Source organism: Ictalurus furcatus, chromosome 26 (assembly GCF_023375685.1).
Source record: "Ictalurus furcatus strain D&B chromosome 26, Billie_1.0, whole genome shotgun sequence".
NCBI lineage: Eukaryota > Metazoa > Chordata > Actinopteri > Siluriformes > Ictaluridae > Ictalurus > Ictalurus furcatus.
The window spans coordinates 7,617,244-7,635,455 of record NC_071280.1 but is presented as its reverse complement, the minus strand read 5'-3'; the positions used below and the strand labels follow the sequence as shown (position 1 = coordinate 7,635,455).

Here is an 18,212-nt window from a genome sequence, read left to right as displayed (position 1 = left end):
ATTTCCGTCATGATTATAAATATAATTCTCAAAGGCCAAAAGTTTGTGGACACCACCAACCACAAAGCAAAAGGAGCTTCTCAATAGTGAATCTGTTTTGTAGGTGGAGACATCCACTACGTCATCCTGTGACGTACCATACATTTTTTTTTTAACCCCTGATTGGTGTATGAAGGAATGAAGAAAATGAAACAGCGTGGTGTTTATGTCATTAAAACAGGACCAGTTTAGGGACTGATCCTGTGCTCGACTAACCTCCGAAGTAGTGAACTGTGCACTTAATGTTATACACTATACTCTACATCAGTGGTCACCAACCCTGTTCCTGGAGATCTACCATCTTGAAGACTTCATCTCCAACCACAATCGAGCCGACCTGGCTATCTAATCCTTGCTTTAAAAAGTTCTTGATCATCTAAAACAGGTGTGATAGATTTTGATTGGAGATGAAACCTGCAGGAAAGTAGATCCCAAGGAAGAAGGTTAGTGACCACTGGTCCACATTAGAACCTCCACTCATCTATAAAGGCTTTCCACTGGATTGTGGAGTATGGCTGTAGATATCTCAGTCCATTCAGCCACTTCATGTTCAGTGAGGAGGGCTGGAGGTGCAGTCGGTTCTACACAACTCAGGTGGAAACCATTGGCAATTAGAGAGATCCTAAATTAGCATCATACAGATCAACTTTCCCTTCTTTCACCACACATTACTCAGCATGTCAGTGCACGCTCTTGGGACCAAACCCTTCTGTGAACAGCTCTTGAACTTAACTCGTGCATGTAGAAGCAGATTCAGGATCATATGGGGCAGCGAGTGAGGAGCGCACTAGAGGCGCGTTTGAGGCCTTCAGGGTTACGTAGGGTTTGCGCAGAATGACGTATGCGCCGAAAACGTTTCCTGGAAATCATTTGTAGGTGTAAAGCACAACTGTGTTCTCCTCGAGCAGACCAGAGGGATTGTAAAAGCGTCAACTGGATTGCTCTGTGTGTAACATTTGGTAAAATAATAATAATAATAATAATAATAATAATAATAAAAGTATGCATGCGTTTTTTAGTGGTTTCATTGTGTTTTGTAACGAGTTAAAAAGTGAAAAGTTGGTCGTGGCGGTGTAACCACGTGACCGTGCTGCTGGGCGACTCACATGACTGGAACATTCCCGGTGTTGATATTCAGGCGCGTGAACGAGCAGCTCTGCTGTCTGGAGAGAGCGCGTGCGTTTTCCCTTCTCAAACAAACAACCAACCAACCAAACGCTCGAGAAGGAAGGAATTGAGCAGAAGACGAAGAAGAATCTGACGGAATTAAATTAAAGACAACGAAGACTGCACAGTTGTTTGTGTTTGCCGGTCCGGGTGCAGCGCGTGACTCCGGGTGGTGCTTACTGCTGTCATTGCTGGGAACAGCCTTTTTATCTTTGATCTCTGCGCGTGCATTATTAACTGTGCGAAAACATGACCCACAGACTACTGTCAGTCTCCGCCATTAGCTGCTTTATTGTCTTAGGTAAGTGTATTATTCCTCTTTAAAACTACAGCATTAAGTCGTATGGTGTCACGGCTTACTTGAAAGTGTCTTTATTGTGTTGGAAAGTTGTCTCAAATGTCTTGTTTTAAACTGTAAAAAAAATATATATATCGTGTCATGGCTCAACACTTCCTTCACTCTAAAAGCCCGTGTTGTTTAGGATGCACGCGTTCATCTGTGTGCATTAAAAAACTACGCCATAAGTGCGTGTAACCTTGCCAGAGCGTTCTCGACAGGCCTTGTGTGTGTGTGTGTGTGTGTGGGTTGTTTGGTTTTGGGTATTTGTGCCGTAATTTGAGGCGTCACTAAGCTTTTGAATACACCGTAATTCCGTGTGTAAACACAATTACTCCCATGCACACAGCCCATAATTTAATAAAGCTGTTGGAATTGTGCAGGCGTAGCAGCGCGAGCGTTGTCCGGCCTCGGATCACGTGACCGCCGGAGCGCTTTGTGCACTAACAGTAGTGTCTCTGTGCCTGGGTCTGTCTCAAAATGGCTCAGTACACCCTGCATAAGAGCAGTGTATCACTCACATCATGTGTCCTGCACACCCAGGAGTTCACTATGTGCCCACTATCACGCCATTTGAGATTCTTTGTCTCTCTTTCTCTTTCTCTGTCTCTGTGTGTGTGTGTGTGTGTGTGTGTGAGAGAGAGAGAGACTGACCAGCTCAATAAACTGTACACTCTCTGTATAATAAAGGCCTTTCCTTTTAGACTGTGAGTCCAGTTTATTTCTATTAGTTATACTTAAATGGTACTTTTTGAAGTCATTAAAGCCCTATTCGAGCGGGATTAGTTTTCTGTAGGTGGTGTAACGTAATTATCACCAGTGTATCATTCGTGTTAGTCGTTTTTTTTTAAATCTTTTTTATGAACTGCACGCTCCTGCGTCTGGAATAAAAACTACACCATGTTCTATCTAGTAGGGCTGGGCGATATGGACTTAAAACTATATCGCGATATTATCGGGTGTTTATCGCGATACCGATATCGGTGACGATTTGAATATCGAACCGTTCACCACTGCTTTTAGCTACAAGTGATGGCTGTGATCTTGAGAGCCTCAGAAACACAAACACTTGATCGAAAAGTAAAACGGATTTTCTGAAAGCAACCCCGTTCCAGATGGTAGAGGTGGCTCTTCATTTAGCGACAAACTCCTCAGGAGTTCTCAAGGTTGTGACACTTCTGTTGTTTTTTACGTCTGTTATCGAGTTCCTAACAAAGGTTAGAAAAGAGTACAAACCGGTTATACGTGTAACCTCCGCGCCGAGCCACATGACCTACAGGAAGTGCTTATGATCATGAATACGATCGTATGGGGTGCATGTAGTACTTTGATGTGATGATTATGCATATAGGCTACATCGAGAACACACTCTTATGTATTTATGTTTACGGTATTTGGCGGACACCCTTATCCAGAGTGACTTCGAGAAGTGCTTTGAAGACTATCAATAAATACATCCCGATACTGGCTCACTAGCTCACGGGCTAAGAATACCATCGGGGAGGTGATGTAGTAAAAAACGCCAATTTGAATTTTATGTCTGAGATTTATACAGAGATTATGTATCGATCATAACTCCTATAGACATGTATCAGGAAATCCTTCTGAATAGCGCTTCGGTTTAATACACTAACACGAGTCAAATCTTTCACGCACTGGTTCCTTCAAATTCAGTTTAGAGTCTGATGCCACAAATAAGTTTGTTTAGATGAATTTTAGCAATTTTTTTTTAAATTATACAATACTGCCTGTCAATGATCTAAAATAGGAATAATCGGAGTGTTTTATATGTATGAAGACTTTAGTTACTTCACTGATCTGTCATTACTGTCTATGTAAATGAGGTCATGTGTGCTCATGAGTCAGTCCTGTTTCCTCATTTAAAAAAAAAAAAATTTTTTTGCTTACTATCATTTTACACACAGTAGTGAAAGCTTGTGTCTGGAATTTTTGTGCTTGCACAGTCAGTGCTGTGACACAGCTTCTTCTTTTCGCCTCTTTTCTTTTGCTCCCTTTTTTTTTGTTTTGTTTTTTTTGAAGACGGTATTCAAATGGCAGTGCTACGTCCGCACATGCAGGGTCACGTAAAGGGAAACGCCGCTGTAGGCCACTGTCGGATTCTTTTCCGTCTTTTATTCGGCTTTGTTTTTATTCGTTTTTAACGAGTTTATATATTATATATCGAGATACGCACTAGGTTAGACACGCCGGATGGATCCGTGTAGAAAGAGAAGAGTTTGTGCTGCCATTGAAATACGGACAGCTGGATTTTTGTGTACGACTCTCAATTGGGCAAATCCTCGAGGACGTGATCCGAAGCGTTTTAAAGATTGGTTTAAAAAAAAAAAAAGAGAGAGAGAAATAGAAAGTCTACACACTGCGCGTTACTTTCTAAACGAGCAGGGTAGTGTTTGTAACACTCGTAACCAACCGAGCTGCTGTGAGCTGTGTGGGTTTAGTTTAATGCTTAGTAACTTGTGTGAGTCACACAGACCCGTACCAGCATGTGGGTTGTTTTTTTGTAATTACGTTTTGTAATGTTACTACCAAAAGTAAAAGCTCGCTTTGAACTTTATGCTTAATGCTTATGCATTGTGTATTTTTAATGTATTTAGCAATCAGAGCTGACATGCAGCATCATAAGTGTTTGAGAAGTCTGCTGTGTGTGTGTGTGGGTGGGTGGTTGGGTGTGTGCGCAGGTGTGACTGACTGTAAGCATTACTCCGAATTCTTGGTAAACGGCATGATGGGATTGCACAACAGTGGTATTGTCAACCCGTACGGCTTCTTCATTTTTTTTCCGATGTTTTTAATAAACCTCCATCTAGAATCGACTCGGGAGTTGAATGGTTCTAATATAATGCATGAATGCACCCAGAGTTTAGTTAATATAATGAATCAGTTTTATTATATATTTCATTCAAGTGTGTGTGTGTGTGTGTGTGTGTGTGTGTGTGTGTCCTGACAATGGAAGTGGAAAGGGGAAACGCACATTCTATCACTCCACAGTGTCAAAAAAATAAAACCAGCCCAGAGGGTTCAGTAATGTTACACTTTACTTTAAAATGATTAATATATCAGTGCATAATGGTGTCCCTCGGCACAATTTCGGTTGACGTACAGGGTGTCCCAAAAGTCTCCATATATAGGGGACTATGTTCGCCAACACCTCGTCGGTTGTGCCGTCATAGACGTCCACTTCTCGGTCGTACGCAAAACTTCCAGTCTTTTTGAATGTGTTAATAAGTTGCTCGTGCTCACAATGTTTCCTGTTGAAGTCCATCACAACATTGCGGCAGCTTCCCGATCCGGCCGTGAGAATGATTTCAATACGTTCGTCTTCTGTCAAAGGCGTTCTTAAAGTCTGTCTGATAAACATATACAGTGGGGGATGTAAGTATTGAACACGTCAACATTTTTTCATTAAATATATTTTCAATGATGTTATTCACATGATATTTTCACCAGACATCAGTATTAACTCAAGAAATCCGGAAATATAAAGAATTCACAACAGTAAAGTCCATAAATAAAGTTATGTGTAATAACGTGGTATGACACGGGAAAAAAGTGTTGAACACATTAAGAAAAAGGAGTTTTCCAGGCAAGATAAGGCAAGGAACCAGCTGAACTCCATAAGTAATTATACCCCCTATCTGTGCAAATGAATATCAGCTGGGTTAGTAAATTGATGGTCTATAAAAAGGCTTTTCGTTACCAAGGTGTCACACAAGAAACATCTCATGATGGGGAAAAGCAAAGAGCTCTCCCAAGACCTTCACAACCTTATTGTTGTGAAACATGTTGATGGAATCAGATACAGACGTATTTTAAAACTTCTGAATCCTCCAGTAAGCACCATTGGGGCCGTTATCCACAAGTGGAAGCAACATCACTCCGTCATCAACTGGCCACACACAGGAGATCCTCACAAGATTACTGACCAGGGAGTCAAAAGAATAGACAGAAGAGTAGCCCAAGAGCCAAGGACCACTCGGAAAGAGCTCCAGAAACACTTGGAGGCAGCAGGTGCCATCGTCACAGAGAAAACAATAGGCAATGCACTCCACTGCTCACTCTCACCCCACAAGACTCCATTACTAAAGAAAAGGCATGTCGCAGCTCATTTAAAGTTTGCTACAACTCATTTGTACAAGCCTATGAAATACTGGGAGAGTGTAGTCTGGTCAGACGAGAGCAAAATGGAACTTTTTGTCTGTCATACTACACACCATGTTTGGAGAAGAAATGGCACTGCACATCAGCCTAAAAACACTATTCCAACAGTGAAGTGTGGAGGTGAAGCATCATGGTGTGGGGCTGTTTTTCATCACATGGTACTGGCAGACTTCATATAACTGAAGGAACGATGAATGGAGCCATTTACCGGGAGGTTCTTGAGAAGAATCTGCTGCCATCCACCAGGATGATGAAGATGAGACGTGGGTGGAGCTTCCAGCAGGACAACGTTCCAAAGCATACAGAAAAGGAAACTCAATTGGTTTCAAAGAAAAAAAATCAAGGTGTCAGAATGGCCCAGTCAATCACCTGACTCGAATCAAACTGAACAAGATTTAAAGACCATATGTTTAGAAGAACGGGCCAAAATCACACCTGAATACTGCAGCCCATTAATTTCTTCATACAGGAAGAGTCTTGAAGCTGTCGTTACAAACAAAGGCTTCTCCACTAAATATTAAATACATTTCAGTTAGAGTGTTCAATGCTTTTTTACACATAACTTCATTTATGGACTTTAATGTTGTGAATTCTTTATATTTCCAGATTTCTTGAGTTAATACTGATGTCTGGTGAAAATTTCATGTGAATAGCCTCATTGGAAATATATTTACTGAAAAAAATGCTGACGTGTCTAATACTTATTTCCTCTACTGTATATAATATAAACTAAGTATGAAAGATTTTGGAGGACATTTTGCTTAAAAAAAAAGTGTTAATTCCCCCTATGTATGGAGACTTTTAGGACACCCTTGTACAATAATAATATGTTGCGTCTCGTATGTAACATTTGCGTGCATTTTAATTTGTGCTTTGTGTTACACTGCTGTAGGAAACATTAAATGGTATTTAAACGACTCTGTGTGCTGCCACCGCTGTTAAGGCTGGCAGTGAATTATTTTGTTGTAACTCTCTTAATATGTGCAATTTCATGTTTTGTTTTGTTTTTGATAACGAAAACATGAAACGGCGCAATACAGACTCCATCATTCACTCACTAACACTCGTTTAGTGTTAGAAGAGGCAGTTCAAGTTAAGTCGAGGCCTGTATCGCCCTCCTGTGGTCGTTAAACTTGGTTGCATTTTCTTTGCTGGCGTGCAAGTCTGCGTACTTGGTTAAAGAAGGAAAAGGAAGAGGAAACCTTACTTACGATGCTCTGTGTTACAGGCTGGCTGACTGCAGCGCACGCCGTAATATTCGAAGTAAAGAATGGAAATTCTACCTGTATCAAAGCGGACATCTCGGCCAACTTCACCATCACATACAACATCACCACCAATGTGACGGTATGCACAGACACACACACACTAATTTTAACAGCAATATACATGCTGTTAAGAGATGATTAATGAACCACAAGGTCAACTGTGAGTTAATTAGAAAGCTTAATTATGATTAATGATGAATAATTATGTAGTGGTACCACTTTATTAATCACTGGGAAAGATGACCAACACGAATCTGCAGTGCTTTTCCATACAATACTGTTTTAGTCATATTTATTTAAGTGACTATACTTTCGGGCTTTACAAAACATTCATCACATGCATATCACTGATATATCCCTTGTGATCCCATACAGGTCGGCATTATATCGCTTATGTCACCGACTGAAGGCTTAAAACCCGAGTTGTTCATGTGTTATGAAGACTCTAAGAAAGGACTTTAAAGTTTTCATACACAGATTCAGTTTATGTCTTGGTTTAACAGTATGTTGATCACATGACAGTTAGCCGCTTCAACGGGACGCGGTTGTAATGAAGTGTCTTTTTTTTTTTTTTTTTTTTTTTTTTTTTTTAATATTTTGTTTGCATGTTTGTCAAGTGCTTTTTCTAGTTTCCTGTAAACAAAGTATTGTTCATATACATGTCTGTGTTACCGTGAGCAGAAAACGGTGGTTGTGCCACTCCCGGAATCCGCAGTAGTGGGAAATGGCAGTTCCTGTGGAGACTCTCCGGCCCTGCAGGCCTCCTTCGGTGATGGTCACTCTCTGGACTTGGTGTTCTCCAGCGATGGCCGTATATATCGTGTGGCCAATCTTAATCTGACCTACAACCTGAGTGACAACGCCACCTTCCCTGGGTCCTCCAGCAAGGGTACGAAACACCAGACACTCCCTTCTGTTATGCAAGATCACAGCACTGCATTCTGCGCAATAATTGTCTCAAATAAAGTACGTTTTGTTTCAGGGAGGGAGTTCAGAGAATTCACGATTAGCACATTTCTGAGAGATTTAAAAACCGAATGTTTAGGAGTCCCAGTCCTAAGGCATTTATAATGAAGTATGCATTGATATTGTGTAAGGGGAGTACAACATTACAGGGCATGCTGTTCTATAACAAACAGTCAGTAATAGTGATTGAGCGGTGAGACCCTCTTACACCAAAGCAATTTGCCAACAATTGCTTTTTAATATATATATTTATATATATATAATTACAGAATGGCACGTTGTGGTTGCATTTAATGTCCACTGCAGGGCTGCAACTAACAATTATTTTGTTTATTTAAAATAAAATCCACAAACTGAGTGTTACAAATATAGACTTCAGACTAAAACTTTACACAACTGTTTGTCCAAAACAGAAAAGAACCCAATACACACACACCCACACACCAGAATATATATATATATATATATATATATATATATATATATATATATATATATATATATATATATATATATAATTTCATTCTGGTGTGTGGGTGTGTGTTAATTAAATAATTAATTTAGGACTGTAGTTTAATTCGGTGCTTTTTGTGCATCCATAAAAAATAACGCATAAATATACACAATATAAACTAAAATAAATATATATATTTATTATATATACAATTTATTTTATATTGTGTATATTTATGCGTTATTTTTTTATGTATGCACAAAAAGCACCGAATTAAACTACAGTCCTAAATGAATAATAAAAACTCCCTTTCACTGCAGCTTGTGGTTTCTGTTCCTCACTGTCTTTAGGAATATTATTTAACTTGTGTTTACTTTTGATCATAGTGTTTTAATGAGACATTACAGATCTTACTCGCGCTACACTCTGTATCAGCGCGTCTACACTGCGCGTGATCAGCAGCGCGGCCTCGGTACTAACACATCACGTCCGTTATAATAAATGACAGAAGTTACACTGCACGCGCGCAGATGCAGCATATAATGACAAACTTAAATTAAACTAAACCTTTTAAGCAGCTTGCACCAGTTTCCCTGCCCCTTACACACAGTGGAGCATTTTGGATATAAACATAACTTTGTACTCATGCAGCACTGTCTGATCTCCGCGGTGTTTAATATAAAATGCCCCCCTGCCTTAGAGGACTTTCTTCCTCAGTCACGTGACGATTTCTCCTCCGTCTGATGGAGACTGAGGTCATGTTGGGAATAAAAGTAACGCTGACAGAAAGTAAACTGAAAAAAGTCATTATCGGTGACTCTGGGTGTCTGCTAATAACGTCATGCGGCATCACCTAGAAGCGGTTTATACTTCCGGTTAGTAAAAAACCTGCTAGTGTTATATTTGAGACGATATTACCTTGTGCGTAGTGTACAGTACTTCATTTGGGACACAACTTTAGTGTTTACTCTCCGCAGCGTGTTTTCGGAACAGAAGTAACGTAATGAAGTAACGTGCCGCGCACAGACCGACTAATCCATAATGAGATTCATTGACAACGATTTTCATAATCGATTATTATCCATTTTATCGATTAGTTGTTGCAGCTCTAGTCCACTTTATTAGGGACACCTGTACATTTCATGCAGTTATCCAATCAGAAAACAGTCCTGCAGGTACAGGTCAAGAGCTTCAGTTAATGTTAACATCAGAATTTGAATAAATAAATAAATAAGTAATTTTGACCATGGTAGGGTTGTTGGTACCTGATGGGCTGGTTCGAGTGTTTCAGAATCTGCTGATCTCTGGGTTTTAAAAAAAAAAACAAACGATAGTCTTTAGAGCAGGGGTGTCTAATCTTTTCCAGAAAGGGCCGGTGTGTAGGTTTTCATTCCAAACAAGCAGGAGCCACACCTGATTCCACCTGATTAATCTTTCAATAGACTTTCAGTAGACTCGGGTGTGACTTCTGCTTGGTTGGAATGTAAACCTGCACCCACACCGGCCCTTTCCCGATAAGGCTGGACAACCCTGCTTTAGTTTATACAGAAGAATGCATTTAAAACAACAACCATTGAGCAGCAGTTCTGCATGTGGAAATGCCTTGTTGATGGTTAGACTGGCTCAAGTAGAGAGGAAGGCTATAGCAAATTAAATATCAGTCTTTACAACTGCGGTGAGCAGAAAAGCATCTCCGAACGCCTAGCGTTTTAAGCCCTGAGGCAGACGGGTACAGCCGCAGAACTTCAGCCAAGATCAGGAATCTGAGGCTACAGTGGGCACAGGCTCGCTGAAACTGGAGGGGGGGGGGAAGGTCATGTGACTATTGGATGAAAATAACGTGAGCGCCTCTTATCTGTGCAGAGATCATGGTGCTGACTACGAACACGTCTGGGATCGCAGCACAGCTCAACACCACCTACAGGTGTATGAGCTCCAGCTCAGTCAGTCTGGGAGGCCCTGGAGTGACGGTCACGTTCTTCAACATCCACCTACAGGCCTACATGCCCAGCGCCAACCTGAGTACTAACGGTACCGTAGTGCTGTTAATCACTCTAGTGTTCATACTGATGGTGTTTCCTTAATGCCGTTACCTCGACCTTGTGATCTTGTGTATACGACGTGTACGGTATCGCTCAAGCACACATGAAGTTCTTACTGCACGTCGTGTTTTAGGTTTATATAAACTCTTTGTGTATGACGCGTGTTTGTTTTTTTGCATACTTCAGAGACGATTTGTTCAGCTGATACTCCTTCCACCACTGCTGCACCCACTACCACTCCTATCACCTCGACCACCCCCGTCACCCCAACCAACCCTGAGCGCGGCAACTACAGCGTTGAAAACACCAACGGCACGTCTGCCTGTCTTCTGGCTAGAATGGGGCTGCAGCTGAATCTAACGTATCTCTCCAGGAATCAGAATAAAGTAAGGACACGTGCACAGTTTGGAAAACAGTCATATTGTCCTTGTGCAGTGCAACCTCGGTTATTAGCAATATAAATCTTTATGGGAATTAACACACCAAACACCTTATGATTGGGGATTCTTATAATATGTGTAGTGTTTTTAATACTATTCAAATTTCCTTGAATAGGCCAAAAAAAGATCCAGTCTCTTACATTTTCCCACCTTATATACACTATTTGGTGAAAGGTTTGTGGACACCGGACCATCACACTCTCATGTGCTTTTCGAGCGTCCCATTTCAGATTTAGTCCCCCGTTGGCTGTTTTAACAACCGCCACACTAGATTAGTGTTGATGTTACAGTAGGTGAGGAGGTCTGGAGTACAGTCGGTGTTCCAGTTCATCCCAAAGGTGTTCAGAGGGGTTGAGGTCAGGGCTCTGTGCAGGACACGTGAGTTCTTCCACTCAAACCTTGGCAAACCATGTCTTCATGGATCTCACTTGGTGCAGCACAGGGGCTCCAGCTAGTTCCAGTGAAGTGAAATTGTAATGCTACAGTATACAAAGACGTCGTATATAATTGTGTGCTTCCAAATGTGTGGTGACAGTTTGGGGAAGAACCACATATTGTTGTGATGCTCCGGTGTCAAGTCTGCCAAAACACATTCAGCCACAGTACGGGTGAAAGCATATAGTGTAGTATATTTGGGATCTACAATGCCATTACGTTTCACCCTATGTAGTGAATGTGTCTATGTATGTGTATGCATATAGTGTATATACATACACATACATATACACTATATAAACTGTATACACTACGTATACATATATGTATGTGTGTGTGTGTGTGTGTGTATGTATGTATATACACAGAATTAACATCTATATAAATAATATACTGTGTATGTATAAATTAGTGAATGGTTGTATTTTTTGACCACAAGTGATTTTAAGGGCTAAACTTCGACTCTCATCACAATTCCAGACTGTTGTGGCGATAAGGAACGTGGTGCCCAGTCGTATGGTTGCCAGCGGGTCATGTGAATCCACAACTGCTACTCTGCAGCTGACTGGAGATCTCGCCAACCTCACTTTCATGTTCACACTGGTAAGGGTCTTAAACACACTCGCACAAACCCGTCCTCGCACGTCCTCTGTCTTCTACAATAACCAGTTCTAACACATGTCTTCATATCCACAGAACTCCACCACCAAAAAATACCAGCTCAGTGCTTTGAATATGTCTGCCAGTTGGGAAGATATGAGAGGTAAGGAAGAGGGTGCCATAGTGGCCCATGTAATAGTTAATAGTGTCCGCTTGTACTGACGAGGATCTTCCACTTACAGTATGTTCTCTTGCGTTTGGATGCATGCAGCTGACTGACATCACGCCTTTTCACACCAAACTGGATGCGTTTTATTTCCGTAACAGATGGCGAGATACAGTTCAGTGCTCAAGGGTTGCCTTCATCATAACATCATTTTCCATGACCGATAACTTGAAAATGGCACACTGTAGTTCCAGGGAAGAGTTTGTCATTGTGTTAGAAAGTCAGAGTAAAAGAAGACACTGATTATTAGAGCGGAGAAAAAATGAATTTCATCTGCTTCAACAAGAGCTTAAAGTACATTATAACAGGGGTTCCCAAACTTTTCCAGGGCAAGGCCCTCCAAATGGCATTAACATTTGTCCAAGGCCCCCCTTTTGCAAGATGTCTTTAAAACACATTAAAAATACAGACTTCTGAATATATCCCCCTTTTTATTAATAATCTCCCCCTTTTATTAATAATTACATCTTACATCTTTACATTTGATTGTGTGTGTGTGTGTGTGTGTGTGTGTGTGTGTGTGTGTGTGTGTGTGTGTGTGTGTGGTTGTCTGAGAGTGAGAATTTATTTTTCACACCAAATTGTTGAGGCCCCCTGGCGGCCCCCCCTTTGAAAACCACTGCATTATAACACAGAAGATACTAGCAGCCATAGTCTACAGAACGGGACCCATTGTTTGTCTTCATAAAATGTTTTTTTTTTTTGTTATATACAGAGTATTCTAAAGCACCGGTGTTTTACTAACCGTACAGTTCAGTCCATAACTGTAAAATATTTGGGCACAGTTTTCGTAATTTTGCCTCTGTACACCACCACGATGGATTTGAAATGAAGCAATCAAAACGTGATTGAAGTGTAGACTTTCTGCTTTAATTCAAGGGGTTTAACAAAAATATTGCATCAACCGTTTAGGAATTACAGCCATTTATTTATTTATTTATTTATTTATTTATTTATTTTTGACAGAGTCCCTTAAGGCAAAGAAGCGTAAACGTTCTTAAATGGCCGAGTCAGTCACCTGTATGCACGCGTAACTGAAAATCATGTGATTTATGACCTGCTTAATAATTGCTCGGTCAGTTTACAGATAAAACGCTGGAATCTAATTTGGTTCAGTTGTCAAATCGATGCACAGTCACAGCGCAAGTACACACGCTCTATTCATTAACATGATGTGTCCATATGAATGCTTAATCCGTGCAATAACATGTAATGTAGTTTGGAATTTATCTCCAACAGTTAGCTCTTGGTTGTAGTTTGATTTTGTGTGTGTGTGTGTGTGTGTGTGTGTGTGTGTGTGTGTGTGTGTGTGCGCGCGTGTGCGTGCGCCGGTCTCTTAAGATCCATTCAAAGTCAGCAACAGCAGTCTACAGTACATGCAGGGAACCCTGGGCCGCTCCTACATGTGCAACATTGAGGAGGTTTTTCCTGTGGTCAGCACTTTCTCCCTCAACACCTTCGACCTGCAGGTGCAGCCTTTCGGCGTCCACGACAACCAGTTTGGACCAGGTACCGTGGAGCTCAGAACACCCTTTTAACCTGAGCTATGTTCAGTCACTCGTCACTAGTAGTTGAGGTGCTGAAGGGGGTCTGTGATGTGATTCCTGTTGATTTCATTCCCCAGACTGTTTTATTCCTCCTATGTCATAGCAGTACCCCGTCCGTCCGTCCCCCCAATTCATTAATGAACACACCTCACGCTATTTATACGTTTATAGTTACATTTAATGATGTGGAAAATGTGCGTACAAAGTTATAGCAGCTGTATATACAGTCATAACCTCACCAGCGAGTTCACCATGTTACTGAGAAACCAGAAAGCACAAGGAAAGTCCTGTCCTCACGACTCTCTCCTTACACGAAGCTTCACACTAACTACAATTAGAAGTCTTTATTATTATTATTATTATTATTATTATTATTATTATTATTATTAGTCTTATGTGGAGCATCCACTATACAAGTGCCTGTGTAATTTTGTACAGAAACTTAGAACGACTGTATTGATATAAACCTGTGAGATCATCGCGGCCGTCACTATTCCTAGAAAATGAATCAAGGTCACCTTCTGACCAATCAGATTCAAGAATAGCCAAAGTGTTCCAGTCCACAAGCTGAACTCTGTAACACCGTACCCAGATCATTATTCGCCTCATTCTCATGTGATTCATTTTTTTTTCATTTATTTTTCTGCTTCTTTTGCTCTGTTTAGCCGACATGTGTGCAATGCAGAAGGACAACATGCTGGTGCCCATTATTGTCGGTGCCTCCCTGGCTGGCCTCGTCCTCATAGTCCTCATCGCCTACCTGATCGGCAGGAAGAGGAGTCACGCAGGCTACCAGACCATCTAAACCACTATTGTCTGTCCAGGACTGTACTTTGTGTGCGTGTTTGTGTGTGTGTGAGAGAGAGTTTGAGTACTTCTTGTTTCCAGGTTGTTAAACCTTTTTCATTCACTCCCCTGAGACATAAGACAAAAAAAAAGCCACTTAAATATTACTACCAGCTCTGTTTCACTGACTGACTGACTGACTGACTGACTGACTGACTTGTTGAAATGTAATTTGCAGGAGTCACTTATGACCCCTGTACAGTAGGTGGCAGTCTAAACCTAAAATATGGACCAGTAATTCCTCATTAAATACAGAGAAGTGTTGCCACTCTGGTACCAAGTGCCCCCCCCCCCCCCCCCCCCCCAAATCCAATAAACCCTGACTACTCCCCTCAGGATTAGCTAATGCTCAGAGTAAGCGTCGTTACTCTGACGTTCCCTTCTTTGACTAGGAAATTACCAAAGAAAACACCCCCCTTTGACTTGGAATTCCTAGTCGGAAAGTGTGGAAAGGTCTGCGCGACCTCGATCTCAGCATATAACGTCGCGTTAACGCGGTCGCTCGATCAACACGGACACATTAGCTGGTTCAGTCTCAAACACTGACCATACAGTTTGTTCTTTTGAGACAGTAAAAACATGATAAACGCATGAGCACGTTAGCTGGCTAGCTTGCTGCTATAAAAAAAAAAAATGCACCCCCCCCCCCCCCACTTCGTGGCTTGAATGATCCGTGCTTGAAAATGACGCCATTTCCTCCTACTTCCGAGTCAAATTCGGCATAATATTTCGTCATTCAGGAGCAGGCCACTGATCGGACAGTTGAGAAACCTGATTATGGAACATGGCGGTGAATTTCCAGCAAAAGGGTGTTTATCCTAACGATTTGCTGTGGTTGCCACGGCGAAGTGAAAGCGTTCTCGAATATCGAATACGAACGTTCGGATGTCGCTGAGGAAACGCACTTTTACGGGAATACGAAGGGGGGGAGGTGGAGGGGGGGGGAGATAAGTTTTCATCACAACTAGCTACATCCAAGTTGAAAGCTAATGGTTGCAGATGACTAGGAGGAAATTACAGCCAGTGATGTATTGAGGTTCCACACTGGCAGTATATTGTAAGCATTATGCTATTAATTTAACAGTAACGGCCACCTGTGCACTAGCTAGCTCGCATGTTCTCAACAGCGATGCTGCGTTCGAATAGAATAGAATAGAATAGAGCGTGAATGTGGGAATGCAAACAAAAGACCCATGGAGTGAAAGGCTAGGCATACTAGGCAACTGGGAAATATGGAGGCCAAGCATGGAAGCTAGTTAATGACTTAACAGCACATATAGCCGTTCGGCACATAGCCGTTACAGACGATGTAAAGGCATTAGAAACGAGACGAAACTGTTGGGAATAGCAACATTTTCCTCAGTCAGAAAAGATTCAAGCTACAGAACAGTTGCACAGCTTCAACCACTAGTGAAGAAGAGAAGCGCGTACGTCAGTACAGCGAATACGACCCCATTTGAACGTGAGCAGATCCATTTCTCGCCTCCTGTCGAAGATTTGCCCGATGTTCAGGAACAGCACAGATTCTATGTTAGTGGTGTTTTGAAAAATGTTGCACATTCTAGTACAATTTGGCTTGCCTTTATCGATCATGGCTGAAATATTTGTACCAACATCTGCTCACGTTTAAAAAATAAATAAATAAAACAACGTTTTAATGTTTGTGTAATAATCACTCGCATGGAACTTCGTAGGTTTGTACGTGAGCATGTAAGTTATAAGATGGCGAAGTTGTTCCAAACATCGCTCCTCTGGAGTTATCCAGCCTTTGATCTCATGGCGCGGATGTTCACGATTCAAGAGTCACGGGTGGGGATGTGGACTGACCTGAGCTCTGACCCTCCACAATAACGTGTACGACTGAGAGAACGGAAGAAGTGTTACACACCCAGACACACTCTTGTGCCATCATTAAGCGAGAGATGGAGAGAGAGTGCTAGCAGGCTTGTGGGAGAACCGCATCGAGTGACAAAAGGCGTACAAGCTCAGGTTCAATAATTGATGCACTGGTCTCGTATTTTCTCCCAGTCAGGCAGCTCGAATTAGGGCTCGGGTCTGGTTTCATGCCGTCTTTCTGCCGCACTCTCACCGAGAAATTGAGCACGTAACCATTCTCAGGTTGGCGTATGAACTTTACGCTGAGGTTAACGTGAAAGCTCTCATGTTTAGCGAAGTGTGTCGTTTAACGCGAAGAACATACTGACAGCAATTTGACGCATCGAGTCGTTCATCTGTTTTGGTAAATATTAAAGCAAACCTTTTCTGACTCACCATCCGGAACCCGTTTCACATTTTTAGGTAAGACACCAAAGAACAAAGACATCTTGTTCAGTATCGACCTTCAGTGGATTGAGTTAGTGTGAACTGCGAAGGTTGGGGGGTTTTTTTTGTTTTGTTTTTTTCTATCTAGATATTCTCTCAATTGCTTTATTCTTTTTGTAACAGTGGCCATTTTGACCTTTCTGGAGATTCCAGTGGGGGGAAAAAAAAAGGGAAAACCATGATCGTCTGTACACACTTCATTATTTAATTTCTCACCCACTGATACTAATTCACATCGTGTCCTTTGACTCCACACGCTACAGTTACTTTGTATAAAGGCGTACGATTTAGGTTTCCTCGAAACAAACGAAATGACTAGACCCGAGATGCAGTTTTAATTCGTTTTCACGTGACGATATGTGGAAACTGTGTGTTGGTCCCGTAGCAGAGCTAACTGGAGATGCTTTTAACGGGGAGAAGTTACGTCATGTGGGGTGCAGCAGCAGAACATTGATGAGTCTGGAAATTATCTTCAGGGATATAATCATTCTCTCGAGCACATCATGAAACCTTGGAGCAGGACAAAAAGTCAAAGAAAGTGTCTAATTTCAGTGCATGTGTTTTTTGCTTTGCAGCTCAGATTTCTTTTTTTTTTTTCTTTCCTGCATTGTATACTGTACAGCAGACTTGACGCTTTTCCAAACCTGTCGCTTTGTCTAATCTCTTTTGGTTGAAGGTTTGATCATTATATAATTGCAGTGATCTGATCTTTTATTTTTGTAGAGAACATTTTTAATGCGTGGTGAGGTCAATAAAGGAAGTGAACACTTTATTCGTCCTGCTGTTGTATAATTACACAAACGGAAACATTATTTTGCATGGATAACGTTGGAGTAAATCTTCCGTCATACCAGCTCACCTGTAGAAGTGATCATATCTGCACTACGCTGCAGAAATGAGGGAATCTAGTCAACTATATGGAGTACTTCCTATTACAACATTACTAAAGCTCATTTCTAGACACTTGCTACTCATTTCAAACTCTAATTTTTTTTTTTATTCTATCGGCAGATAATTTTACTAATTTTAAGCTTTTATTTCTAGAAAGAATCAAAATGATCTGCCGATAGAATAAGAAAAAGTGTAGTTCGAAATGAGTAGCAAAACTAGACACTTTCTAATCTTATGGTAAGTGGACTTGTATGCACTTATATAGCGCTTTTATCCAAAGCGCTTTACACTGTGCCTCGTTCACCCATTCACACTCTCACACGCTCACGCACCAGTGGTAGCAGAGCTGCCATACAAGACGCTAGCTTGCCATCGGGAGCAACTTGGGGTTCAGTGTCTTGCCCAAGGACACTTCGGCATGTGGAGTCATGCGGGCCCGTGATCGAACCACCA

At 41.4% G+C, this 18,212-nt stretch overlaps 1 protein-coding gene across 1 annotated transcript; it reads left to right on the top strand.

Moving 5' to 3' along the window:
* The first annotated feature begins 812 nt into the window (after positions 1–812).
* On the top strand, positions 813–17,638 carry lamp1a (lysosomal associated membrane protein 1a). The gene is made up of 9 exons (XM_053615342.1): positions 813–1,507; positions 6,951–7,069; positions 7,672–7,879; positions 10,274–10,441; positions 10,639–10,838; positions 11,808–11,930; positions 12,024–12,090; positions 13,495–13,662; positions 14,366–17,638. The coding sequence occupies exons 1-9, from the start codon at positions 1,456–1,458 to the stop codon at positions 14,503–14,505; spliced, it is 1,245 nt and encodes a 414-aa protein (XP_053471317.1). The 5' UTR covers positions 813–1,455; the 3' UTR covers positions 14,506–17,638.
* The last annotated feature ends 574 nt before the right edge of the window (positions 17,639–18,212 follow it).